This window comes from Neodiprion lecontei, chromosome 7, assembly GCF_021901455.1.
Source record: "Neodiprion lecontei isolate iyNeoLeco1 chromosome 7, iyNeoLeco1.1, whole genome shotgun sequence".
In the NCBI taxonomy this organism is placed as follows: domain Eukaryota; kingdom Metazoa; phylum Arthropoda; class Insecta; order Hymenoptera; family Diprionidae; genus Neodiprion; species Neodiprion lecontei.
Genome location: NC_060266.1, coordinates 5,775,570 through 5,803,540, shown reverse-complemented (window position 1 = coordinate 5,803,540; position 27,971 = coordinate 5,775,570). Strand labels below are relative to the sequence as shown.

Below are 27,971 nucleotides of genomic sequence, written 5' to 3'. Positions count from 1 at the left end.
TACCATGATTCGGTATATATGCAGTTTAAAAATAAAACTTGAATCTTCGTGATATTATGTGCAAATTAAATCAGTGAGAAATCAATCCGGTCGCACTGATTTCCATCAGTCTCTATAAAGTGATAAACTAACGATTTTCAACGGTCAGAAGGATAGTAGTGATAAAAATTTGAAATTCGTGAATTCAGTGTATATATTTAACAACTTGTCACATCCGGGAGAAACATAATAACAAATTCTTATTTAAAAAAAAAAAAAAAAAAAAAAAAAAAAGACAAATACAAATTACTTCTTAGTCATGTTCACAGTGCGATTCCAGCCTTTTTTGCATCAGCCTGAAACTTGACTCTGTATCGGTTGTCGGGATCGAATTTCTTGGCCAGTTTGTCCCAAATTTCAGGACGCTGTAAAACGGAAAAAAGAAATCAGAACCAACAAAATACACATATTATATTTATGCATGGATAGAAGAAGAAGGACGATTATCCGAGAACGTAATCTGAAAATTTTGTAATATCTTTTTAACAGCTTCGTGTTACGATAATACGTAATTAGATGAAGTTGAGATTATTGGCGAACGGAAAAAGAACTGCAGAAGTAGCTTAAAAGTGAAACCAACAAATGGAATTTCACGTGCACTTTATGACTTTATGCGAAGACCAATTGTCAAGTTAAACAAGGATTTCTATCGCAGGTTAAATTTCTCTTGGACGAATCGGAATAATTTGAATATTATCGTTAGCCACGAGGCTACGGATTTGGTTCGAATGTCCGATTAATATCAAGGGCGATCGGTGAGTGGCGACGTGAACTCACCTCGTTCACCAAGAACCGGATAACCTTCTCCGAGCCAGCTTTCTGGCGATCGTTACAACTTTTGCAGTCATTTTCCAGGGCGTCAGGCAGCAAGTCTGTGAAAAAGCGAAAGTTTTCGTAATTATAATACCTGAACACTCGTTTTCTTCGGGTTGTAAAATAATCAGCGGCAATAATTTGAAAATATACAATTTCACTCACTCTTTAACTCCTTGCCGTCTGGTGTACAATTACCGACTTCCAAAAGGCAATTAACATAGTTCGTAAGCAGTCGTGAGCTTTTCAAAATTTGGTCCAAGTCGATGTTATCATACTTTGTTGTGTAGCCTGCAGGCTTTGCAGTAACGGCGCAAGCCACGACGACCAATAGAAAAATGGCAACCTAGATTTTACAATTTTCATAAATTTATTCATTTTCTCCTCGGTAATTACCTCACTTTACAACGAATAAATTTTCTCAAATTGAAGGGGATTCGGTAAAAAAGACAAGACAGTAAAGTCAGCTCAAAGTCGAATCCACTCGTTGAAATATTATATTATACAAAATGTGAGAGTATTTCTAACCCATCAAAATACTTGTAACCCTGCAGCTGAATTACTTTCGAAAGGGTACGAAATTTCGATTAAATTTGTAGTTTCAAGAAAAACTGAAACACTGTATTGATGAGATTTTGGTCCAAAAGCTTGCAAAGGATTTTCCTCTCGCCGTTTTTCTAACGAATTATTGTCACGTGATTCAGAACGTAAATATAATTTACCAATAAACGTAATCCTTGTTCAAACAACGAAATTACGTTGAAATATTTTTTATCCTCTGGGATTTCAAAACGCTAGAAATAATTCGCGAATGTTCGAAAGCAATCGTAACGCGATTCTAATCGAGCAATTGACATTCAGGGGTGAATTCGAAACACCGCAAGAATTTGTATAGAAATTTTTTAACCCGTCTAACTAATGAATAATTAATTCTATGCTGCAAACCTCTATTTACCTTCATGGTTACAGATGCGATGCGGTCCAGACGGAACGGCTAACTGATGCTGAGAGAGCGGTGTGTCCGAGATTTTATACCCGACGAGCATCCAGAGTCCGAATTCCCCGAACTCTTGGCCATTCTTCATGTGTTTGACCAACTCTTTCATGACACATACCTTGTTTACTATAGCTTTTAGCATACTAATGAGACAATGAAGGTGTACGTACAATCGTCGTGTTGTTTTTCTACGCATGATGTTAGACGCATCAAAAAACAGTTGATGGAATTACGGATTGCACAGTCATCGACATCCTGATAATCAATACATGATACACGCACTGAGAGAAATTTTTAATTACGTTTAGCGCTCGGTACTTAACTATTTACATTTTTTACCACAATCGAAAAATATAGTTCTAGGTAGAAAATGAAAATTAGTTTTCTAGCTGTTACCGGAAACTCTAGTATCCGTTACTATTCTTTCTCATTACGATCACTGATGCTATATTTTCTTGCAACCGTTGCGAAAATTTAACGCTCGCGCGAGAATAAATTGACGTTAAAGCCTTGTTTAACTAAAAAAGTAGAGTAAACCTCACAAACCGATTTTGCATCGCCATAACCAAAAAATGATCGACAATAGCGCAAAATGTTTACGCGTACCTCGTTTTTCGTAAATCCAACAATATTCAAACAGTTTTTTCAACGACGCCTGTTTTACCGAATTCTTCCAGTTACTGTAACAAACGAAATTTTTCTCAGCGTGCATAATTCGGTTGCTATACTTTGTCGAACACAAAATTTCATTCTCGTTTCATTTTTCACTTATGTCGTTACCGCGAATTATACCATGTTAAACAAATATGTATACCTACGTCTGATAATAATTTTACGGTGTTCTTATTTAAACAACGCTGAGTGAAAAATATCGTCAATTTATTTCTCTACCGTTATGCATTGCAATTATTTACCAACAATATCACTGGTCTTTCCACTTAGTCATCGCTGAATCAAATTCCCAATTATACGACCTATGGAATTTTTACACTGGATTGCGGAATGGCTTTAACATTTGCCACGTGCAGCGAGGATTGAGTATATGACCATTAGTGGCAAAATGCTTCTATTCCTTCTTTTTACCACGTATCTGTGTATCAAGTCGAGGTGAGTCTAGGAGGAAGTATCAATCAATTTCACGCCTAGCAGATTTTTTATTTAAAGATCTATGTGATTTCTTAGATTTGTTGTTGTCGTTGAAACACGTCCAACTAGCCACCCGAGACGACTATGTTACGATTTTCTCACGAGATATTCATTACTCATAGTCTTCAGGTGTCAATCTATTGAAGAATTTCATTATGCGTGTATAAAAAGGGACAATAACAAGGAATTGATTAACCGTCGTTTACGATTCGTGGTAAAAAGATACATTAACTTACACTACTCTGGGTTATAAATTATTCTAAATCCTTCAAAGATCTTGCACATACCTACAGAAATTCAGGCTTATATTTTCACGAACTTACTAAGTATACAAAATATGCTAATCGCGTTATCTGGGCAAGGTGAACTAGATTCTCCACACCTTTGAAGTGTTATCGGTTACGGATCAAGATCAAAAGATGACCATCGCTTAATTCACTCACATCTCAACCTAACGTTCACAAATTGATAGAAGAAAAAAATAAAAACATAGCCGACTTTTATTTCTTTCAACAAGATAATCCCTGCAAAATTCTTCTCGAATAACAAATTGAAAGATTGTCGATTTTTTATTTCATACAAGCGACAAACGACTTGTAAATCGATTGTAACAGGTCACGATGATATTCACAATTCGAGAAGATCTTCTTCATGAATAAAAATTAACTGCGCTGATGTTTCGTGATAAATCATGGTTATTGCATACTTCGCAAAAACGTTGCAGAAGAGTGATAAATGCTTTCGGTATATGATATATTGCCGATTCGTCAAGACCAACGTTTGATAGATCAAGCATCTATAGCTAGTCTACTTCAACCTAGACCTTGAAATAAACCGAATACTAGAAATAGCGACTAAGCCTATCCTTAAAAAATAATGATTTATTCATTTACTTGAACTTATGACACGCATATCAATTGACTGAATATTTTTTTTTATTTTGAATTTAAAAAAAAAAAAATGCGTACTCAAAATACAGAAGAAGGTCCTTAGAGACTTATCCTTAAATTAATCCTAGCTTCGGGCCATATGCGCCTGCGTAATATATCTATTAGCATTTAGATTTCTTTGGTGAATTCCAGTTTGCGTCCGAGCAAAAACGTGAGTTAAACGTCACTGCACTAAACGATCGAGCGCTGGAACATTGCGTAATAAGTTTTGAAAATTCAACCCGACGATTATCTGACCAAAGAATGTTTACGTCAATCCATGCTTCTTATATTCTATGGGTAATTCCCTTACTCATCGCACACCTACGGGATTACAGATAAATAGAAAACAATATAAATTAATTATTACAACCGAGTGGCTAATGTTCAAAACCCGTCACATTTCACATCGTAAACGTAAGTAATAAGGTGTCGTATGTTTGAAGATAAAGTGACCACGCTATAGATATTTTCTTTCGCTTATGCAACTGGTTTTGTGTACACGTACTTATTATCTAATTCCAAAACAAACTTTGTACCAGAAACGTTTCTCATCCGAATATTTGCTTACGATGTCTGCAATAATACTGACCAAACTTTTCTCCAATGTTATTCATCGTCTTCCAACGATTTAATTGCCAGAAATCCCGAATGGGTTATTGGATGCTTAAGCAGTAATGCGGATTAAACATTGCATATGCATTTCGAATTCGCAAATGATTTGGTCAATTTTATCACGGACTTTCCCAATTGACAAGGTATTTAATAGATTATTAAACAATCATTTCAAATAACGTATAAAAAAATCCATCCGCAAACCAAAATTAACCCTGCAAAGTTATCGAAATTAAAACAAACTTTACTATGTTAGCGCATTAAAAAAAAACAAAAAAAAAAGTCTAATCTTTCGAAAGTTGTTTGTAAACGAACTTTCTTCCTGTCGTGATTTTTATTTTTTACGATATTATTGAGATAAATTATAATATTAAAACTCGACTCATTCAATTTCAGTTTCACTTTTAAAACGTTGATTTTAACTTGTTTCAATTATTTGCAAATTAATTTTTCTACTGGTAGGCACTCTTGAGTAAAAAAATTAAGATAAAAAGTGACCTCACTTATGGCGGGTCCCTTTTTCACATGCTATATAGAATTCAATGGATTAAAGCCAACGAAATAAGTTATAAGTTTGCTGATCATTTTTCACTGTAAAGTTTAAAGGAATCTTTGATCACATGTATATGAGACTTAAACACACACAGAGTGAATTCCTAACGACTTCATGGTTCGTACGTAATCTGCTAAAATTCAGTATAAATTTTATTTGTCTAAAACCAATGATTACAGTTTTTGTGCCAATATTACCTGGCCATATTCGATGCTAACAATAATATATCCATTAGTGAAATCGTGCCGGTTTTAATCGAATATTATACATCAACTATTTTTCATACGATATAACAACTTGATCTGCAAGCACCGGGATGTATCAAAGTGTAAAAAAAAAATCCAATGTAAAAGTCTTTCCATAAACACGTTGACCCTCTCTGGAGTTAATAAAAGTTATAATTATTACAACTTAAGGAATATTTTTTGCCTGGTTGTGCCAATCACTGGACGATGATCTGCAGAAAAAACGGAGCCAGACTATTACCCACGGAACATTTGTCTTTTTTTAGTTTATTTATGTTTCGTCGGTTTATGTAATAACCTGAATTCAAACCGGATGGCCTGACGTACTTCTATCTACACACACACGCTGCAACTATCATATACGAGTACGTTTTGTTGTAAACTTCTTCTTGCGGTCATACGTTGCGATATTGCAGGAAATAAGCTACACCGTTTGTCGTATTCAAATGCCTGAGAACGAGCAGTAAAATAATTCAATTGCAAAACTCTGGTAGAAAAGTTTCCTGGAAACGTGATAAATGAATTCGACAAAAATAACCAATCAATGAATTCAATCAGGGGACTATCGCATTCATTATACAAGAAGGACAAAACACTGCTACATAATATTATTTAGTGACCTATTTTCAAAAGTTGTTTCACCTACACGTTCTCCTCAATATTTTCATAAATTCAATATTTTTAAGGCTGCAGGTCGAGACTTATCCCTTCTATAAGACTAAATTTTTCCGACGCTGGATAATGTCCGCGGAAATTTACACGTGTTCCGTTTCGTGTCAAGGGTATATAACAACGACGAGTACCTTATACGATGAGAATTTTTTCCGTTCGACGTGAAAAGGTTTCATTACAAGGATGGCTACATAATGTTTTCGCAGTTAATGAAATCAATTCGATGAAAAAATATGAGTACATTCAATTGCTTCACATATTTTATAGTAAACATTTCTTGCGGAGTAAAAATATTCCAATATTGTCTCGATTCGAATTCGAATTTTTTCTAACTGTTAGTACCATCTTCTTCGTGAAAAAACATAGTCTGGTTCCATTTAAAATTTCGCACTTTTCCAAAATACAGTTGGAAATCGTTGAAAATAAAATAAATGAAAACTTAGTTATCCGTAAAGTTTTGTTCAGACAGTTGTATATTACCAGATTTTCATATCATTTTATTTAAGACGTGTCAAAACTAATATTCTCTCAATGCAGCAGAACTCTGGGAATCACGTCCAAAAGCATTCAACACCGCTCTCCCAAGACACCTGATCGCCAGATACACGTGACCACAGTGGACTCCCACTTTTTCGACCTCCTTCACTTTCTTCAGGCTTGTAATCATGCGAAACGTGTTGCGGTTTAAATCTTAACACTCTTATTTTCGTTGCAATAAGTACTAAAAAGGCCATAATTTCTATCACTACGCATACCTAGTAGCATTCTGAGGCAAGTCTGTTGTCAGGTGGCAAAAAATTGCTGTCAGGGAAGATTTTGTATTGAGTCCTTAGAAATACTTCCCACAGAGTTTGCTCAAATTATTGCTACTGAAGGCAATTCTGCTAAGGATATATCAAAAAGAGAAAGGAGTCGTTGACTTTATACCAAATGTGCATCGGCGAAAGAATTTTCTACTCGATTCAAATAAATCACATCATCAGATTCGCAAAAAAGGTGAATGAAATAACTCATCGAATGAACAAGTGAAACCCTATAATTTATTTGAATTAAAGAAAAAAATGTCTTTCACATTTTATCGTCATGTTTGGTACAGGTCAACAATTTTATTTTCTTTCCTCTCTAGGTACCTTTCAAACGCAATTTATAATGCAGTAAAATAGACCATTTAGTAAAATGTAAACCAAACTACACGCCACAACTCAGCTAAAGTAGTGAAATATGATCTCCAACTTTAGCAGAAAGTATGACGTCCGTCAGGTATTGTGATATGGATGCTTTGAGAAAAATTCTGAGGAATCGAGCATGAATCATCGAGCGAATCTGACGTACGAAATTTTTCGTAACGTAAATTTGCTGGATGAATATTAATGTCTGGCAATGGGTTGACTTACATAAATGTTTGAGTGTGCGCCTCACCGTGTAGTGTTAATTTTTTAATATGGATGGAAATAAATAAAAAATCAAACGCCCTGCAGATTCGCTGCATTTTAATATGCAATAAAAATATGTCTATAATATCAACGCACACAGAGGAAAAGGAATACTTGAACCAAAAAATAGATTTCGCTGGAGTCCATTCGCTTAATCTAGTATCCCTTATTTGTTCCAAATACGATGACTTCAGTTCAACAATTTCGATTTAGTTAGTTCGTCAAAATGATTTAGTCAAAGCGAATTCCTTGACTCAGCAAAGCCCTTTCTAGTCACGATCGAGTAAAGTATTGATTCGAGTGAACCTTTCGACGTGTTACCGGGATTGAGTCAACTAAATATCATTTCATTTGAAGTTTATGTGTTATTCCTCTAAGTCGTATGTTCGTTGACAGAAACAATTAGGTATTTTAAATAAAATAAGTACGTGAATCTGGCCAATAAAAAAATTTACATCAATCGAATGCCATAAGTAGTGAATATATTCATCGTAAACATCAGTATATCAGTACTATAAACGGCCACTAGGTGGTGAACTCTCTCGCTATGAAAGTAGCGTCAGAGATAGTTACAAAACCGGGTAATTTGTTGCTAACTCGGATACGTTCAACGTAATGTAAAGTTGTCATCGAAACGTACTACGAACGAATGTACCAGTTATTGCCACGTTTAAATTACAAATTATAAATTGACAACGCAAATTCTGAATTTTCCAACGACTTAAACCAATTGGTAGATAGTTAGATAGTACAAAATGATTTTGGTAATTTTAGAACTAAGGTTGAAATAGATGTAACCATAACAAATCAATAATTAGGACAGGAGTAATAACTATTACACTTACCTTAATACCTAGTTTCGCGTTATCGAATTTGACATTGACTACCAATAAACAAAAACTGTTACACATGTTCAATTTATACTTCTATGTATACAGCAACAAGTTTTCCGGTTTTACCCATTAAACTCGGGTGAATCCCACCAAATTTTGAGTGGATTCACGAACACCCCTGATTGCAAAACAAAGTAAAAACGAAAAGTACCACCAAACCAATGCAGTCAGGTTGGCGCTACTGCAGCGCTACTATTGTTCAAAATTTTAATTATTTACAGGCCAAAGGTCCGAAGTCCCATAATTTTTCAAACTGACTCTGCAGCGAAACAACTTTTTTCCTTCAGACACAATTATCATCGGGATATAATTCTGAAAAATAGTTAGGTTCGTATAGCAAAAGCTCATTGAAATATGTTAAAATAAATTACGAAATCGTTGAAAAGGTCGGAGGAAATTGTTTAACCTCATTCAGTCGATAATATTCCCGGTAAAAAGTTGACAAACTTAGTTGAACCAATCAGGAAGCACCTCTTATACACAGTAAACCTTTTTCCGTCATCGGTGATGTGTTACGCAATAAGAGCCGAGCCAAGCCGACCCTGCCCGAGCACTGAATTCAGAATCTCAGATAGGTAAACAAAACTTATAGGTTATGTTCGACCGTTTGACTTCCCGATCACTGACAACCTACACACGATCCACAGGTTGCATACGCATGTTTAACGCAAGCCCACAACTTCTCAGGTATAGACAGGTTATGTTATATTATTTTAGGATTTTTATTACTCCATTTTCGTGAAAATAAATGCCAAACACAATCAAATCAAATAATGTAACAACAGTTATCAAACGTCACATTGAAACTACATATTACACTAACAGCAATCAATATTAAGTTTACACCCCTGTCATTTTATATCATTTTTTTTTTTAATCGTTTACTCCAATCGTATTTCCAATTTTCAGTTTCAACCTATATAAAGAAATTATTAGATAATTATTACATCTATTACATATAAAAATGTACCCTACTATTAAGTAGGAAACTCCATAAGGCTGTACTTAAAAAATTTGTTGCCTATTGTCGATAAATTATAATTACACATTGAAATTCATTCACCTATTTCCTCTTTTTTTTTTCCATATGTTTATATCAGGTTTACGCCATGTTTGAGGAATGATTTGAAGTCTAAAACTAGAGGATTGAAGAAAACAAATAAAGCGCAATGGAACTCTGCAAATTTATTAAAAAAGAACCAGAGATCGATAACTGCTACGAAATTAAAACCGAGACCTATGAAAGTTTTGAATCCTACTTGACGTTTGATTACATGTCGTGCGGTATAAAAATTGAATGTAAAGAAGAATTTCCAAATGTGCAAGACAGCAGCCAAAATCTGCAGAACACTGCTCATTCTCCCAATCTCAAGTTTTCCATTCCAGCTATCCCCCTTGAACATTCACATAATCAAGAAGTATTGAAAAATGTAGATTCTCAAACCTGTAATTCGACATCTTCGGCCGAACTTCATTCAAAAACAAGCAAAGAAGTGAGTATAACACATAAATATGAAATGCCTTATTTTCAACATTCAGTCGCAGTGGCTTAAAAATCTTTCCGGTCTTTTTGGTATTAGTTGAAACAACGTTAATAACTTTTTATAGTATATATCTGAAGTGAGCATTTTTTAGGAGTCAATCTCTTTAAATCCGATGGAAAGTAACTGACAATCAGAGATATAGAGAGGTTAAAAAAAAACTATATAATTTGCATGCTGTAGCTTAATTATAATACTGACTTACGAGTCAATTATGAACTGCTTTTTAATGTCAGTTCGTCTGAGTAAGCAAAAGCGATTAAAATTCTTGTATGCATTACGTATTTTTCACAAATCTAACGTAACGGGCACATTCATCTATATTTGCAAAAAACAATTCAGAGTTATTGACGCTATAATAATATGGGATTAATTAGTACCATTACTGTAACGACATATATTTAAAAAACAATGTTTTCTCACAATTTTTGGATTGTCCGAAATTTATTAATCCGTAATGAAGTATTACTTGCTAATATTTTGAAAACCCAGCTCTTTTAAAACCATTCTAAAATTGCCAAGTAATGATTTTTTTTTTAATGTTTCGTTACTAACTTCAAGCTCGCGCATAATCATGCAAAAAATAGTTTTTGCTCAATCCTGTTAGCTATAATAGTAAGATATTAGAGTAGGCATTGTTTTCGATATTTGTTTGACCTTTGATATTTCATGAGAAAAACATTAAGCATCGAGATATGAGTAGTTTCATTTAAACTCCTTATGATGAGACGAAAAAAAAATCTTCATACCTCTGATGTAATATTCTGATTAAGAAGTATGATACAACTGTAATTTTAAAAAGTATGGTGAAATTTTACTGAAAGCCATTACTAATTGCTAAAAGAGATATTGAATATGAATTGATTTGAAGATGCATCCTAATTTTGATATTCGAAATGTATTAACAAATTGGTGGGCATTTCAGCTGAATCTACATTTGAAGACAGAATCTGTAGAACTTGAAACTTTGAATGAAAAAACACTGAAACAATCGCCCAAATATGATCGATACGCATTACCGTGGGATTTTGTGGATGTTCGGCACGCACATGATGACGAGAATCTTAAAAATGCTCCAAAAGTGCCAACGAAACGTGCAAAATCACCAGCCCTCGTTCGACCCGAACTTTATGAAGGTAAGATGAACAAATCACCAAAGTGTAACGAGCGAAACAGAGAAAATCTCACTTGCGAAATCTGCGACAGACCATTTCAATACATGTCACTGTTGACTCAACACATCCAAACTCACAATAAGTCCAATTATCACGAATGTGATACATGTGGAAAGAAATTCAAATTGAAACAATGTTTGCAAAAACATTTACGATCGCATGAATCGAAAACATACTCTTATGACGAATGCCACAGAACATACAAAAGGAAATCAACCCTGAGGCAGCATATTAAAACACATAGTCTGGATAGCCTTGACAATTGGTTGATTAGACAGACTAAACTTACTGAGAACACACAGTTAACATCAAAGAATCATAAAGAAGATGAGAAAAAATCTACAATAGATAAAGAATCAGCCAAATCTTCAAATGGGGGAAGGGTGGATACCAAAGAACCAAAAAAAACTTACGTGTGTGACATTTGTGGTGAACGGTTTAAAAAAAAATCAAGTTTAGCAGTCCACATTGAATTTTTACATATTGAAATCCTTAAGGAACATGACGAGAAGCTTAAGCCTTCATCTTCTAAATCAAACATAAAAAGACCATATCCATGCAGCATTTGCGGCAAAAGATTTACGCAAACGTCGCATGTGGGAAGGCATAAAAAGGCAAGTCATTCCGGTAGTAAACCTCATACCTGCAAATTGTGTAATGAAGGGTTCTCTACAACGTCAAGCCTAAAACGACACATGTTGAATAAACACAATGACACATCAACGAAAGGAACAAACCATCGAAATATTCAAGGTAACAAATTACTAGAGGTTAAAAATTTTACCTGCAAAATTTGTGACAAGTCTTTTATATGTGCCAGTGATTTGCGTCGCCATTGCGCAATTCACGATGCCCGGAAACCGTATGAGTGCGACATTTGTAAGAAACAATTTCGAATTAAATCCTACTTATATGCACACATATTAACGCATGACAATTGGAGACCGTATCCATGTCACAGTTGCCCAAAACTATACAGACGTAAATCGAGTCTCCAGAGACACGTTCAAATTAATCATTCGGTTAAAACAAAATACAACTGCAGCGATTGTTGGAAGTCTTACAAACACTTAGTGTCTTATCGCTCTCACATGAAGAAATGTCATGGAGTTCAGCCTTCCAAAATCTGACTTATGTCTGTGATTAAAGAGATTGAATTTTACAATATTATGTACTTGTTAAAATGTTATTGTTATATTACGCACTTCAATTATTTTACTGGCGATTCTATTCGTTCGATGTTGAATGTTTCCGTTCAAGTTTATATTGTTAAATTCACTTTATTCAGATACTGTATTGTGCTGAAGAATTTTGTTCAAACGAGAACACAGGTTAATTGATTTATACGAATAGATACATACGTTTTTCTCAGAAGTACGAGTATTAATTACGTACGAATTTTTACAATCATCTGAGATTCACTGCCAAATATGTAGACTTGTATTCAACGCATTACGATCATTTTATAAATAATCAATGAACCAATGATGCACCAAAGCATTTATTTTTTACATCAAATTGTTACTATAATAATGTTAGATGATGAAGGCGATCTATATATCATTTTATTATGAAAAATTACGTATGAATAAATATTTTCATACACTATCTACTGAATTTACGTGTTACGAGATTTAGGAATAATAAAAATTAATTAACTATACACGTTTGTAACCGAAATAAAATATAAATAATTTGCAATAGAAGTCCATACAAATTTCTAAGATCCACAACTTACGTTTCATTCATGTGAATTATTGCGGGATAGGAATCACTAACATTAACCGTTCAGGATCTAGCATGATTGCTTGCGTAGCAATAATAGCTTCAACACTCAAGCTTTCAAATTTTCAAGCGAAAATGCAAATATAAAATAACATGAAAGTCGTTGATTGTTGAGACTGACTTCAACAGGGAAAATAATAAAACCAGGTAGATCATTCTTTTGCGTAACTGTTTTATTTCGAAAAGGAAGATGAGCAAAAAAAAAATGATCATGCATGTTCAATTCTACATTAATCAAAACTTTTAAAATTGGCCAAATCCATCCAAGGCTAAATTTGATGCAGCCTGTAAAATGAAACACAAAGTGTGCTTGATATATCACACACATAAACGTCACCTACATTCAATAAATTCTATTTTTGAACTAGGTAACAAATAAAAAAAAATCATAGCATCCAGGCGTCCTGGTGGTTGCGCGTGTCGCTCGGAGAAATAGTTTAATACTAATTAACTACATTTCTACTATCTACAACGGTCGGAAACTGAACTACTATTACACGGTGACAAGTAAAACATATGATAAAAATGAAGGTTCCTAAATTTTATTTCCAAAATTATAGCAAAATCTCTAATGACACTCTTCATTTCGTCGCGACTTTGTTCAAAGTACAAAATTTAAAAAACGTGTTTCAGAACTTCGAAACAGACCAGTTTCTTTAACAGAAACTTTACAAAACTATAGTGGTGTTGCCGGCCGTCTAGAGGTTAACAGCTGCAAGGTTTACATTCTTGAAGTTTCAGCTACTTATAAATTTCACTACTAACAATAACTCACTGTCTTTACTCGTGGTTCAAATACTGATCCGACAGCAGTGTTTCATAAATGTTGAAATCACAGTTCTGCAAAAAAAAAAAAAAAAGAGCGGGTTCAAGAATAATCGAATTTTCAGACTTGATTGCACTATTATTACTGTAATGATATCAGATAGCAAATAGTAAAAATCACGGCATTCATAGATCTTGGTGGTAAAGTGTATCATCATATTAAATTCTGATGGCTTTGACGTCGCAACAATAAGGAAATTATATTTCCCTCAAACAAAAAGACTAATTTGAATTTCAATCGTAGGAACTTACTCATATTAAATGATGTTCCTTCTGCTTAGCCAGTGATCCAACGAAATTAACTAATGACGAATATTGATATGAAACTGTGCATCTTGTACAGCCTGCAATTAAAAAAATAACAGGTTTTACACAGGTTGCATGTTAGTGTCACGGGTACTTAATAATTTCAAAAATCAGATAGCAAATAGTAAAAATCACGGCATTCATAGATCTTGGTGATATAGAGTGTCATCATGTAAATTGTGGTTGCGGTATTGCGTGAAAATTGAAGACAAAAAATATTAAATTCTTTCCAATCCAAAAACTATTTGCTATTTCCATCATAGTTACTTACTTTCATTCATGATGTTCTTCCTGAGTCAGTAATCCAACAAACTTAGGCAACACCCATATGAAAAAGTTTGGCCCGCAAAGCCTGCAATTCAGAAACAATGAGACTTAAACAAGTTGCACAATACAATTTCATCAATGTCTAGAAATGGTAGAAATCAGATAGCAAATAGAAAAAATCACGGCATTCATAGATCTTGGTGATATAGAGTGTCATCATGTAAATTGTGGTTACTGTAAAGTCTCTAATCCGGAAACTATTTACTATTTCAATCATAGCAACTTACTTTCATTTGTGATGTTCTTCCCAAGTCAGTAATCCAACAAACTTAGGCAACACACATACGAAAAAGTTTGGTCCGTAGAGCCTGCAATTGAAAAACTGGACTTAAACAAGTTGCACGATACAATTTCATAGGCATCTAGAAATGGTAGAAATCAGATAGCAAATAGAAAAAATCACGGCATTCATAGATCTTGGTGATATAGAGTGTCATCATGTAAATTGTGGTTACTGTAAAGTCTCTAATCCGGAAACTATTTACTATTTCAATCATAGCAACTTACTTTCATTTGTGATGTTCTTCCCAAGTCAGTAATCCAACAAACTTAGGCAACACACATACGAAAAAGTTTGGTCCGTAGAGCCTGCAATTGAAAAACTGGACTTAAACAAGTTGCACGATACAATTTCATAGGCATCTAGAAATGGTAGAAATCAGATAGCAAATAGAAAAAATCACGGCATTCATAGATCTTGGTGATATTGAGTGTCATCATGTAAATCATGGCTCCTGCAAAGTCTCTCTAATCCAGAAACTATTTACTATTTCAACCATAGCAACTTACTTTCATTCATGATGTTCTTCCCGAGTCAGTAATCCAGCCAACTTAGGTAACACCCATGTGAAAAGGTTTGCTCTGCAAAGCCTGCAACTAAAAAATAACTAGACTTAAACAGGTTGCATATCATGCATTGATGTCTAGAAATGTAGAAATCAGATAGCAAATACAAAAAATCACGGCATTCACAGATCTTGATAAAATTTGTCACCACATAATTACCAAAAACCAATAAAGACTTTCATTGAGGGGAATTGCCTTGTCGTAAAAGCAGCAATAAAACAAAGTGCAAAGTTGAAATGTTACCAACCTTTGATCAACGGACTGGTGACATTTCCTGACAAGTCCAGATAATTATGATCATCTAGATAAACATAAAATTCGCTTTTTAAATATTTCAATTGTATATCAGTTGTGTAACATCATAGACTTACCCAGATTTTCCTTTACAGGTAATAAGGATATGAAAAAATCAAATGAGAAAATGTTGAACAACAAAAATATGAATGGAAATATTATTTAAATTTTTTTATTGACTTGTACAGTTTAATCGGCTTTTTTAGGAGCACGGATCTTCTTTGCAGGTAATGGCTTTTGTGAGCGCAGTACAGCAGAAGCACGACGCAGAGCAACCTATAAAATTCAATACGAAGTTATAGTCTGACTCTCGTGGCACTTCACTCTCCTTCTTATAAAATAGACGATCATACCAAAAGACGAATTCCTACTCTTAAGCGTTTTAAAGAAAATATAATGATGAAATTTTACCTTATTTAGGTCCACTCTGTATTTGTTAGCAGTAAGAAGAGTGCGGAGTTTGTGCAGGGAACGACGTGCACCAGCCTTCATTGTCCGTCTAACGGTTGCTTTGGCAGGCTTGTTCACTGACTTTGCCTTTTTATAGACGACAGTGAAACCCTTTTTGTCTGGGGTATCAACAATGCCAACGCTCTTGCGATGAACCAAACCCGAGTAGCGGTAACTGCTCAGGTTTGTCAGATTATTTGGCTCCTATAATAATTGAAGCATCTCAACTGTTGTATATATTACATGCATACATATTCATTCACCAAATATCTAGTTATTTTCATCGTGGCATAATTTGACTTTCAAAATTGCAAGTTTTCTAAACGAATCACACAGTGAATCAACAATCAATCATTCATGTATCACAAATTTTGTTTCATCAAGTTAACATTGAAGAAATCTACACAAAACATCATTCCAATAACGTTCGTTACAATAAAATTCAACTCGATCACATGGATAGGATTACTGACTACTGATGCATGAGATATAAAAATTGATGTAATACAATCTAGCTTATTACACTTTATATGATTATAACCAATAGATATTCTCGAACTATTGGAATCACAATAAAGGGGGGATAGGGATGAGTTGATACACATCATTGCTATTCGATGGTTTATTTTTGTAACTTTCCACATCAACATTACCTGCGCAAAAATTTCTTGTCATAATTTGTAGGCAGTTTCTAAAAGCATTACGCATATCGTCCGATATGAACTACAAGATCACTTTTTGCATGCATTTAACTTATGATCCATTATTCAATATACCCAGATAAATGTTGAAAATCTTAGGGGAAAGCCGAACTAACTTGATTTTGGTTTATTGTTGATGTAGTAACTAAAAAGTCGTCAATTATTTATTGTTTTTATACATTTTTTCAAAGTGTGCACCTTGCCCTTGTGCTCAAATGTCAATCATTTTTTTAAAAATCATCAGTGTACTTAGTTCACTCCATGTTGCAAATAGACACAGCATAATTTCGTAAATAAAATTGATTGCATAGATAATATGGGCCATTGCGTATGATTCCTTGAGACTTAAAGGCTTCCGAAAAGTAATGTTGCAGAATATAACCTTACAATTTTGAATCATAAGATCTAATGATTTTAACTCATCAAAATTGCATACTATCCAATTGAGTTCAATAAAAATTTTGTGGAATTGTTTATTATTCTCTTGCTGTATACGCAAACTGGTAAGCTCGACTTACCGTAGAGAAGGGCTTGCTAATGTTGCGCTTCTTCAACAGAAACGCATTGTTGTTGCGAATGATCATCCAGTTTAGATGGGACGACATCTTGACGGCCTGAAAATCGTAATTCGTTGTAAAATAGGTTAAATCATTGATTTACGAACTGTTTCTCAACGTTGGAGTAATTCTAGGGAACGTTTTACATCTAAAGAATAACGAGGTTGAAGTTAGTAACGTTATCGTAACGCAACATTGGGGGAAAAATCACTATTTCTCAACTTGACATTGATTTTGAAAGAACTGAGATGTCGAAATATGAATGTATTTTGTTTCATTACCGTTTACTGAATTTCAGACAATTTCAGAATCGCGAAATAACGATATTTACTCAGCATGAATTGTTGCTATAACGTTACTAACTTCAATATGATGGAGAATAAGGAATGGCGTGTTGTCACTTGCACGGCACACGTGCTCAGAAATAGTTATCCTAATCAACCAAACGGAAACAATAACGTTACTGTTCAATTGCCGTGATTCACAGATGAAGAAAAATCCTCAAGTGATTATAAAAATGGGAAATACGTTCTCTAGAATTATCAATAATATCCTGAGATTTCCGCAACCTTACTCACCGCTTACAGTCAACTGTAAAGAAGCGGAAGAAGAGAATTACGGAAGTAGTCATCCGCCTACTGCAGTCAAATTAAAACTATAACGAGTACCGGTAATTTAACGGCGAGTTATTTGTTCAAATGATTTTTACGTAAAAATATTTTGATACAATTAAAAATTTTAGATGCGTTTGGTTGAAAAGAACCGTTATCTAAGGATTATATAAAATTCCAAAATTGAGACATGCCCTCGCAGATCTCACTTAATTTTTCGATTACGTTATTTTCAGTGGTCTCGGGAATCGATAAGCGAATGCGATCTACTTTACAGCGCTTTTGATTGGTAGCATCGAAAGTCTAAACGCATTCAAGATTGCTGTTCATCGATCCAAAACTAGGGAAATTCTGCTGAGTCGCGTCACGGACTGCGATTTCCCTAGTTTCCACCCAATAGAATTGCCAATAAACTAGAGAAAATACTTGTCGATGATTATTTTTCTTGTCACGCCACGCAGTGATAGAATAGAACAAATACGCGATTTCGATCACTTCGATCAGTCTGTCTTTGCTGTTTAGTAAATTCAATGAAAATTTATAATTTTCTACACGCGCTTTGCACATTTTGATCAATTGCTGAATTTTGTTGGAAAATCTTTATTTCGGCTGAAATTTTAATTCATTTTTTAGTCTATTTTTGTTTCTCTTACTTCCGGAACTTTTTGAAGATTTTATAGGGGAATCAATTGATTGTAATAGAAAAAAAACTTCCCAATATTCCATGGTATATGTCCCAGAACTAGATATTCCAAATATCAGTGATATTGCGTCCAATATAATCCTATTTCAGCAATTATTAAAATTGTTATTCGATTATGAATTTCAACAAAATTAATGCTTTCAGTAATTTCAATCTAAAATCCGCCTTTTGGCTAATGAGCGGTGGCATGAAACTTTCTTTCAAAACATCACAGTGCGTCGAGCTAGTAAGAAATAAGAATACAATACTGCCAGTACATTCATCTTTATTACTACGTTAATATCATGTATATGGCAATTCATTATAAAAATTGACATCAGCTTTTTTATCACCTGAAACACACTCAACTGTATCTTCCCTAGTCCATGTGGTAAAATCCTGTGGTATAAAAATGTTAGTATCCGAATGAAAGAGTTCGTCATCTTTGGAAAACTTTTGCAAACTTGCCCATCTAGTAGCGACTCTTTTATAAAAGCACTTTCTGAAAGCCAGGCAGTGAGCATGGGGCAATTTTTCATACTTTGTCCGCATAAATCCAAGATTAGACAAAACATAGCGCCAGGATTTCATGAATCTCGCATTAGCACCAACATGCTTTGAATCTGGAGTAATGATCAACAATAAGCCGCCACTTTTCAATAAATTGTAAGCCTTCTTGCAACAAGCGTATCGCTGCTCAGGAGATGGCAAATATTCTAGCAACAAGCAGAACACAACTGTATCAAAAGATCCCACAGTCAATTGTTCAACTTGTTGCTTGTTTGCAGAAAATACATCTTCCTGTCCTATTTGCATGCTCAAAAAGTCACATTGCAATACTCCATCGCAAGATGGAGCCAGATCAATAGCAGTCACATCAAAAAAATTTACACCGCCAAAGGGGTTGTAACAACTTCCCACATCGAGCAGCTTTACTTTGCAATCTTCCCTGTGCGAAGCTTGTACGATGCTTGAATCGTGTTCATTGTTGCTTATTTGCAAATTGTTTTCAGTACTTTTCTCAAATTTTGTACTTGGCTTCATAGAGCAATGTTTGTTGAGACTTTTCTTCAGATCTGGAGTATCTTTATCATCCACTGGTGTTAATTCTGAATTTGAACAAATTAACCCATCTGAAAGACCACTCGTGCTGTTTTCAGAATCTGACCACTCTTGATATGTTGATATTCCACTGTGGCTTTGATCGTTCGTTATTTTCCGATTAATATTCACCTCTCTGTCCCAAAACAATTCTATACCACCCCTAAAAAAATATTCCCAACATTGTGACTTCACCCAGTCTATTCTACACTTCGTATTTTTCTTTGGATCCGCTACGTTTTCAGCCCAGTGTTTTGTTGCTAGCTTTTGCATTGCCTCGGCATATTTCTGCAATCAAATTTCTCATTGTTTTTCGTATGATAACAGTAATAATTGATGGGTTGAAACTTGACCATCCTAACCTGCAACGTGTCACTTTCAGCCACATGTCTTCTCCACGCTGTTTCTGGGCCATAAATTTGCGATTCTTTTCGCAAATTGCTATGAACACTCTTTATGAATGCAGCCAAGTCTTTATGCTCGGTCGAGGCCATTGTTGACAACCGAAGAACAGTAGTTAGTCAACAGGTTTTCCCAAAAGTCAACAATTCTCAAAACATGAATTTGCAACTGCGTTCTATTTCTCAGCAATCGCGGGATGTCTACGCTGCTATTGGCGGTTGCCACTGTAATTTACAACTTCATTAGATTAGAATGTTCAGCGAATCTACGTGATGCTTTTCAAGTCCCTGCTGCCTGGGGATCGATTACAGGGTGTATTTGAAAAATCGTTGAATTGCCGCATAGTTGAATACAATTTGTTGAATCAAGTTGTATTAATAGGTAAGACAAAAAACGCGGGCCAAGGATAGGTGAAAAAATCAATCATTGACATACGATTAAGTACTGCTGATTTCGAATTATTTTTACTACATGGTAATATGTGCGATTCCGCGTTATCCGTACGTAGATAATTATTCTTAGTACAATCCGACCACCGCTTAAGCCTGTAATAAACATTTTACGATAAACGTATGATGGAGTAACCGCAGTCTTAATTGGCAGATATAAATACCATTGACAGATTAAGAAACATTGTAAACTCGATAACTACTTTTCTTGGAACATGATTTGTTTTACACAGGCAATTATTCGGTCCAGGGACAGAGCTACAGGTTGTAGCAAGTAACCTGGTGTCTGCAGAGATGGACTTAAAGCTGAAAACATAAGAGATAAAAACGATGGTTCAACGCACTGATGGTATGTAAAGAAATCAAGGTAAATGATTTGGATAATTGTATAAATTGATTGAGATATTAATTGTACATTCTATATATACATTTAGGAGTGATTTATAATTAAATTGAAGGATTAAGAATTTGACGTACAGAAAATTTCAATTCATTGTTTAGTTGTATATGATCGTGCAATGCCGATATCAAATGCATTTAATAATTGTATTTGAGTTGAGCGTAACTTATGTAAACGTTGAAATTGGTTTCTTAAAATCGATCATATTCGTCTTCCAAAGCTGCTACGTAAGAAGGTAATCCAAGTTTAACGAGCTTCGGAAAGAAGGGGGTGAAATAAGTTGCTGACGTGACTAAAATAAAACGCATACTAATGCCTTGGCTTATACCGATATATTTTCGCATTGTATGTAAAGCGTTGCATCGTATAAGGATGAGCCATATTCAAGTAATAATATTGCAGAACTATATTGAATCATTGACTAGTTATCGGTATAAAAATATAATTTGTTTTCGCTATATTATTTCGGTACCCAATAAATCAGTCATCTTGTTGTTTTGTAAATCTTATTGTTAACATAAAGTTGAACTATTCATTGACAACTCCAAATAATTTGGCGGGTCATGTGATGACGGAGTTTCGTTCCAATCACATCCTCTGATGCGAGGCTAGTAACGGCAAGAAGTCCTAACTTTATGTAGATCTTACACATATTTTTTGCTAATGAATACACATATGATTAGAGAGTTTCGTGGTTCCATTCCAACCATTTTTATGCGGCATTAATCCACAAACATATGGTGTTCAAATGCTCACAAAGATTCCGATCTATGCACTCTCCAGTGCAAAGTAGAGATTAGTGGTTCAACGACAAGAATACCACGGTCAATGTTTCTAGTTTGATATTGAAAATAATAACCATCTGTGATCCTTGGATTTTAATGTGATTTTAATGTGATTTTAATGGATATCCTACGGGATGCGCGTAAACTGCATAAATAATTGGCCATGATATTAATCTTGAGCTTGTATAGTACACGCTTGAACATATTATATGGATATTATCTGACCATCATAGACTAATTAACTCACCTGCCTGCGTAATTTCAACTTAAGTCAAGAAAAAATACCGTAAAATAAGATAATGAAGCGGCACTGAAGATACGGAAAGCAGAATACATTTGAACCTGAAGACTTATATAGCGAAAATAAGCTAATCTGGTATTTTTGCAAATTCACTCGTATACGTAACACTTGTTTATCCCTACAAAAACAAGACTTTGCGATTTCACCAGTTGTTAGTTTACCCTGGTCACATACGCCGACGCGTAGTCACGATGGTCTTCCACTCCTCGGTGAAATGTGTACTCTTACTATTTTTACTCATGATCAGTATTTGTTCGATAAATTACGCCCAGACCAAGGATATCGCCGCTCCGGTGGTAACGATTCCTCAAGGAACCCTACAAGGAACAATTCGAACAACCAATCACAATCGGAATATTTCTGCTTTCTTGGGAATTCCTTATGCACAACCACCAATTGGGAATCTCAGGTACAATATCCATACAAGACAGAGAATTTTGCGCGATGGAACCGATGCATGAATCGTTTGTTTCTCTCTTTCATCTTTTATCTTCGCTATTCTTTTCTGTAACAATTTGCAATAACCGATCACAATGTGTGAATATAGAAAGTGTTCTTCCTCTTCGAGCACAACTTGTAAGAATGTCTGTAAGTGTGTTTACATTTTGGAATCTTACGCTTCTGATGCGAAGCTCGTAAAATTAAAAAAAATTAATCTTTCGAATTTCTTAATCTTTCTTAATTTTTCGAATTTACCAGTTTTTCAAAAATTATACGTTTCAACAATGAAAAATGCCTCGTGATTAATATTAATATTGATGATGCATATCCGCGTTTCAATATTAGACGGTCATTGACTGTCTTACGAGCTTCGCATCAGAAGCGTAAGATTCCAAAATGTAAACACACTTACAGACATTCTTACAAGTTGTGCTCGAAGAGGAAGAACACTTTCTATATTCACACATACTATCACAGCACAAGAAAATAAATTTGAACTTACTGGTGATGAGAGGAATTAACGACATCAGAGTCAGGGCGGCTAGGTGGTCTAGTGGAGTAAGGCTCCGGTAAAGCATCGCTAGATACCAGGTTCGATTCCTGGCTCCGTCGTTAATTTTTCGAATTTACCAGTTTTTCAAAAATTATACGTTTCAACCGATCACAATGTTTTCGAAAACTTTGCACGATAGATTTGCAAATCCCGTAGCTGCGGATGGCTGGAATGGATCTCGCAAGGCTAACGTAGACTTAAGTATGTGCCCTCAAACCTCAGAGGATATTGTCTTGGGCAATGAAGACTGCTTGTGGCTCAATATTTACACACCGCAGGTAATTCAGATACTTTATCCGCTTTCATTAAGACTTTCTAAAGTATTTCTTGAACTAATTCAAGTTTCGCAAATTATTGAGCACTATAATTATATCATATCATCCGTGATGAAATTACAGTTAGAATTTTATGTTTATCTCAATCTGCAAAATTTCTACCATTCTACACGTGAAATTCATTTTCCAATTCATTAATTGCATGCTTGCGGCTGAATTGCCTCCAATAATTTATTGTCAGTGTTACAGGCAATTGGTAGGGTAGCAGGAAAGTGAGGCTTTGCGTACCAGTTTAGCTGGACGAAAGTAGCCAATGTCGTCTCAGTATTGTAAAGATAAGTTCGCGCATGCGCAGTCCAGAATTGATTCACTTTCGTCCTTAGGGAGAAGAAATTGACGACTTGCGTCCCGCAAAATTATCAGGCAAAGCCCAATCACTTTTCGTCCACTTGTTACAAAAACTATCGTGCATGATTCGGGCTCACAGTTGGCGATCGTAAGTCGCGTGATTGCAAACTTCACGCTCGTCGCAATCGCCAACTTTCGTCCCTTAATTGTCACACAATATACTATTGTATACTGCACGTGTAATGTAACGTAAGATTGCAATCAGAATCAGTTGGAATGCAATATATTTACAAGCACACACTATTTGTATTCCCTCCTAATTCTCTGTGCACAATGCAGTTTCCGGAGAGCACGAACTCGGCATTACTTCCGGTGATCGTGTATATTTACGGAGGAGGTTTTAGGGCTGGAAATGCTAGATCTGATAGATACGGCCCAGATTACTTACTTGATGCAGACATAGTACTGGTTCTTCCAAGTTACCGTATTGGTCCACTTGGATTTTTGAGTACCGGTGACGAGGTGGCCTCAGGAAATTGGGGGCTCAAGGATCAGGTCTTGGCACTAGAGTGGGTTCAAAAAAACATAAAGTACTTTGGCGGCGATCCTGATCGAGTCACATTTGTTGGAGCGAGTTCAGGCGGCGCGTGCGTGCATCTTTTGACGCTGTCAGATGCAACAATTGGTAAAACAACAAAGCTTATCATTACCATGAATGAGAATTCAACAATATTACATGCGAAATAGAATTAGATACTATCTGTTATAATGGAATTCATTTTAGTCCACGATGTTTCAGAGTTAATGCGAGGCATTTTGCTTCCAAGCTTTGGGTCATACCTAACTTAAATTCATGCTTCCGAATAGACGTAACAAAGCATAACTATATACATACTGGCTTATTTTATGGAAATAATACATGGACAATTAATTACAGGGTAAATCCACCTGCAGTTATGCAATTCAGGAAACACTTTACCGATTGACATTTGTCTCACGGTCAATGATTCAAGAGAGTGAGGGGTTGAGCCATCGTGAATAATGTGACAAATATTGATCGATAAAATGTACTCTCAATTACTGAAATGCAGGCCGATTTCTTTGAAATGTACCCTAAGGTGCATAAACGCAGGCGCATTTTACCTCGTGCTAAATCGCCCATGTAACATTTCAACGAAATAACCTGATATCAATTGAATCTAACGCATAGTTATAATAACTGTTACCTAACATCATCAATCTGTGTGTTCGCTCAGGGCTTTTTCATAAATATATAACGCAGAGTGGATCAGCGCTCGCAACATGGGCTCATACACCCAGAGCTGCTTGCGCGAGCCGCGCTTTTCAACTTGGCGAGTACGTCGGATGTTTCAACAACACGTCGGATTCTCTAATCGACTGCCTGCGAACAATTGACTTTGTTGATATTCTTGCCACGCAACCGCAGTTTTTTGAGTGGCGCACATATCCAGGCCTCATATGGGGCCCTACCGATGAGCCGGACATCGAAGGCGCAGTACTAACCGACAGTCCCACGAATCTTTTTGCTGCTGGAAAGATCCGTGACCTGCCTTGGATTTCCGGTGTCACCCGAGATGAAGGAACCATGTTCACGGGAGGTGAAAATCATATCTTTTAACACTGCCAACTAAAAAAAAAGTCGGCTTAAAGATTTTGAAAATAAGATGATGTCAAATTCAATTTGGCAGACGGGATATCAAAATCGTAAGATTCTTATTGTTGTAGTGATTCTAAAATTCAAAATAGAACGCTGAAAACGATGGACCAATACCGGAACATTATTGTTTTCAATGTATAATCAGGATTTGTTTTGGTGACCTGTGTAACCCGAGTTACACAGAACTGACATCAGCACTCTTCCAAATTTTGTTCGCCATGTAATCCATCGACCCATCGTTTCGTTTTTCTTGATTTGAAAGTTATATTTGAAACCTAGGCTTACGTTCTATAATTTCTTGGTTCAAAATCATATTTTTCCTGATTGGGTTCACGTACAGATTTCTTCGACAGTGAAGAAATGTTTCAAGATTTTCTCGAGAACTATGACTTTGCCTTGCCCCGCATGATGAGCTTGACATACCAACCGGACAAAGGAAGTGCTTACGTTAACGGCATAAAGTCGTATTACTTAAACAACGATCTGACCACCAATACAAGTGTTGTAAGTGATTTCAAAAAATCAAGAAACATATGCTCACTCTGATATTAAGTGAAAGAAATTAACCTGGAATTATAGGCTGTTATTCCTGAGTCAAGAGGAATACTTCACTTTCTCATATGATTTTGGAAACTTTACAAATCAACGTGGTACCATCGGATGATTTCAATAAACCAGCTAATAGCGAAATGGCCGTATTTGCAAATGAACATTGATCAAAAGTCCATTACTGTCTTATATTCGGTATTGGATATTCCCCAGGAATTTGAAGCATCCTTCGTATAAGCCCTCAACACGATCGTTATTAGAAACATAAAGCCTAATACCCCACGTATATTAGGGTACTCGTTATTTTTGTTATTTTGGATAAGAATGTAATATAAGTACAGTATATAGGATGAAGGGAAAAATCTGTACAGAAATAAGGGTATATGCATAGGGATGAAGTGTTAAATCCTGGATTCCTGATACGACGGCTCCCCGAGATATCTATATAATATAGATATATATATAAACTATTTTGGATCCTTTACGATAATTTGACCCATCCACAGGTACTCGCTAACATTACACACGCCATTGGCGACGGTATGTTTCGATATCCGGCCTACGACGCACTTCTACAGCAAAATTCTATGGCAAAGAATCCACAGTACTTCTACACTTTCAACTATCGAGGCACTTTCTCCAACACTTACCTTCATCATAATACAACGAAAGAATTGGGTGTAGCTCACGGTGACGAAACCTTTTACATCTTTGCACCTGAACCGCAGTTTGCCAGACTAAATTTGAACAAAACCACGACCAGAAGAGATTTGGAAATCGTAGACATCATGGTTCAGTTGTGGACCTCCTTTGCAACCAATGGGTAAACCGTTACTAATCAGTAAATTGCTATTATTTCACTAATTTAATTGGCAAAGTGTGTTAAAGAATTGATTTTTCAGAACACCGACGACTTTGGCTTCAAACGGCACAATATGGAAACCATTTTCGGCTGTAGAGAGAAACTATCTTCAAATAGGAAACGGATCTGAAGTTTCGCTCAAAGTTCAGCATTCTTTCTTTGAGGAGCGAATGAAATTTTGGGCTACCTTAAAAGAAACTCCAAAGACCTTAACTGTCCTATCAAACGGCTCAAATGCCATAACATCCAAATTTTATTCATTATTCGTACTTATGTTATCTTTTTCAAAGATATTTTTGTAACAGCGATGAAGAAATGGATAAAAAAATGGAGTCTTTGGCAGACAACTGAAATATAAACCTCAGTATAATCAGTATTAAATAAATAGTAGAGTCACGACGAAAGGGGGATGTTCGTTAGTTTTATTCCATCTTGTGATATTTCCAACAGTTATGTGAATCTTCTGATTAAAAAATGCTGACACTCACGCCCATTTTCTCCGATACAGTTTGAACGGCGTTCAATTTCTTCTGTAAGGCTTGGAGCTAGGCTGAACTTAGTTTAAACTTCGATTACCGTTGCAGGATTCGGATCTTTTTAGAGTTGGGTTAGCTAGCACTAGTATGGAATAATCATAAGCAATAAGCATGGATATGGTCATTCCAGTCAGATCTTACATCCTATGCATACTGAGTGCGATTTTTCTAGAATTTTTCTTCTGCTATTGGTTAAAAACTAGAGAAAGCGCAGTTGTTGCGACGATTATACAACCGTGGTCGTTGCGCTCCGTGTGCAACCAGTGAAAAGCGCTTACTACTAGAGAGTTACTACGTTTACGTACGATCGTTTCACACATTATGCGTTGATTATATGTATAATTTGTACCATGCTTATGCACACCACTAATAATCTGTACATTGTATAAACGGCGCATGATGCTTTAATAAAATTAAACAAAATTATTAAACTGTACAAGTTAAACACACTAAAAGTGCAGGAAGGATGGGTAAACTTAGTGAATTATAATATGTTTTTGCTGTTCGACGTGAAACATCATTTCTGAACCTCAAATAGTTTATATTAAGGGTGCGTTCAGAAACTAGGTGGCAGTGCTAAGAACTCCCTAGGACAAGGACAGAGCTACTCCCCAACGCGAAAGCGCAAAAGCGATAAAAGATGATTAACACTTGGAGCCAATTTCGGAACACAACCTGTAATTCAGTCAGTGCATTGCATACGAGACTCAGGGTGCGTTCCGATATTACCTTCCATTGCTGTTAACAATATTTTATTTTTTTTGCATTGTCGAGTTCATCAGTAGCTCTGCCTTTGTCCTAGGGAACTGTTAGCGCTGCCACCCAATTTCGGAACGCACCCCTGTATACAACGTGA

At 35.5% G+C, this 27,971-nt stretch overlaps 5 protein-coding genes across 7 annotated transcripts; 2 read left to right on the top strand and 3 right to left on the bottom strand.

Annotated features, from left to right (window-relative positions):
- Positions 1–175: 175 nt before the first annotated feature.
- On the bottom strand, positions 176–23,790 carry LOC107225040 (allergen Tha p 1). Of its 2 annotated transcripts, XM_015665345.2 has the most exons (5): positions 23,782–23,790; positions 1,808–1,846; positions 1,018–1,198; positions 817–911; positions 176–404 (listed from the first exon to the last, which is right to left on the bottom strand). In XM_015665345.2, exons 2-5 carry the CDS (start codon positions 1,811–1,813, stop codon positions 303–305), a joined length of 384 nt encoding a protein of 127 aa, XP_015520831.1. In that variant the 5' UTR covers positions 1,814–1,846; positions 23,782–23,790; the 3' UTR covers positions 176–302. The 2 variants fall into 2 exon arrangements, with proteins under 2 accessions (XP_015520831.1, XP_046601685.1); XM_046745729.1 differs by lacking the exons at positions 1,018–1,198; positions 23,782–23,790 and having other exon boundaries at positions 1,808–1,951.
- LOC107225037 (zinc finger protein 77) lies at positions 9,551–12,884 on the top strand. Its single transcript, XM_015665342.2, has 2 exons — positions 9,551–9,828; positions 10,802–12,884. Exons 1-2 carry the CDS (start codon positions 9,610–9,612, stop codon positions 12,179–12,181), a joined length of 1,599 nt encoding a protein of 532 aa, XP_015520828.2. The 5' UTR covers positions 9,551–9,609; the 3' UTR covers positions 12,182–12,884.
- On the bottom strand, positions 15,579–17,796 carry LOC107225036 (60S ribosomal protein L28). Its single transcript, XM_015665339.2, has 4 exons — positions 17,721–17,796; positions 17,104–17,199; positions 15,846–16,088; positions 15,579–15,710 (listed from the first exon to the last, which is right to left on the bottom strand). The coding sequence occupies exons 2-4, from the start codon at positions 17,188–17,190 to the stop codon at positions 15,624–15,626; spliced, it is 417 nt and encodes a 138-aa protein (XP_015520825.1). The 5' UTR covers positions 17,191–17,199; positions 17,721–17,796; the 3' UTR covers positions 15,579–15,623.
- On the bottom strand, positions 18,712–20,262 carry LOC107225038 (S-adenosylmethionine sensor upstream of mTORC1). The gene is made up of 2 exons (XM_015665344.2): positions 19,899–20,262; positions 18,712–19,824 (listed from the first exon to the last, which is right to left on the bottom strand). The coding sequence occupies exons 1-2, from the start codon at positions 20,028–20,030 to the stop codon at positions 18,739–18,741; spliced, it is 1,218 nt and encodes a 405-aa protein (XP_015520830.1). The 5' UTR covers positions 20,031–20,262; the 3' UTR covers positions 18,712–18,738.
- LOC107225030 (esterase E4-like) lies at positions 21,933–26,978 on the top strand. Of its 2 annotated transcripts, XM_015665333.2 has the most exons (7): positions 21,940–22,282; positions 23,007–23,145; positions 23,830–24,175; positions 24,747–25,109; positions 25,509–25,672; positions 26,224–26,540; positions 26,620–26,978. In XM_015665333.2, exons 1-7 carry the CDS (start codon positions 22,065–22,067, stop codon positions 26,879–26,881), a joined length of 1,809 nt encoding a protein of 602 aa, XP_015520819.2. In that variant the 5' UTR covers positions 21,940–22,064; the 3' UTR covers positions 26,882–26,978. The 2 variants fall into 2 exon arrangements, with proteins under 2 accessions (XP_046601679.1, XP_015520819.2); XM_046745723.1 differs by lacking the exons at positions 26,224–26,540; positions 26,620–26,978 and adding an exon at positions 25,748–26,207 and having other exon boundaries at positions 21,933–22,282.
- The last annotated feature ends 993 nt before the right edge of the window (positions 26,979–27,971 follow it).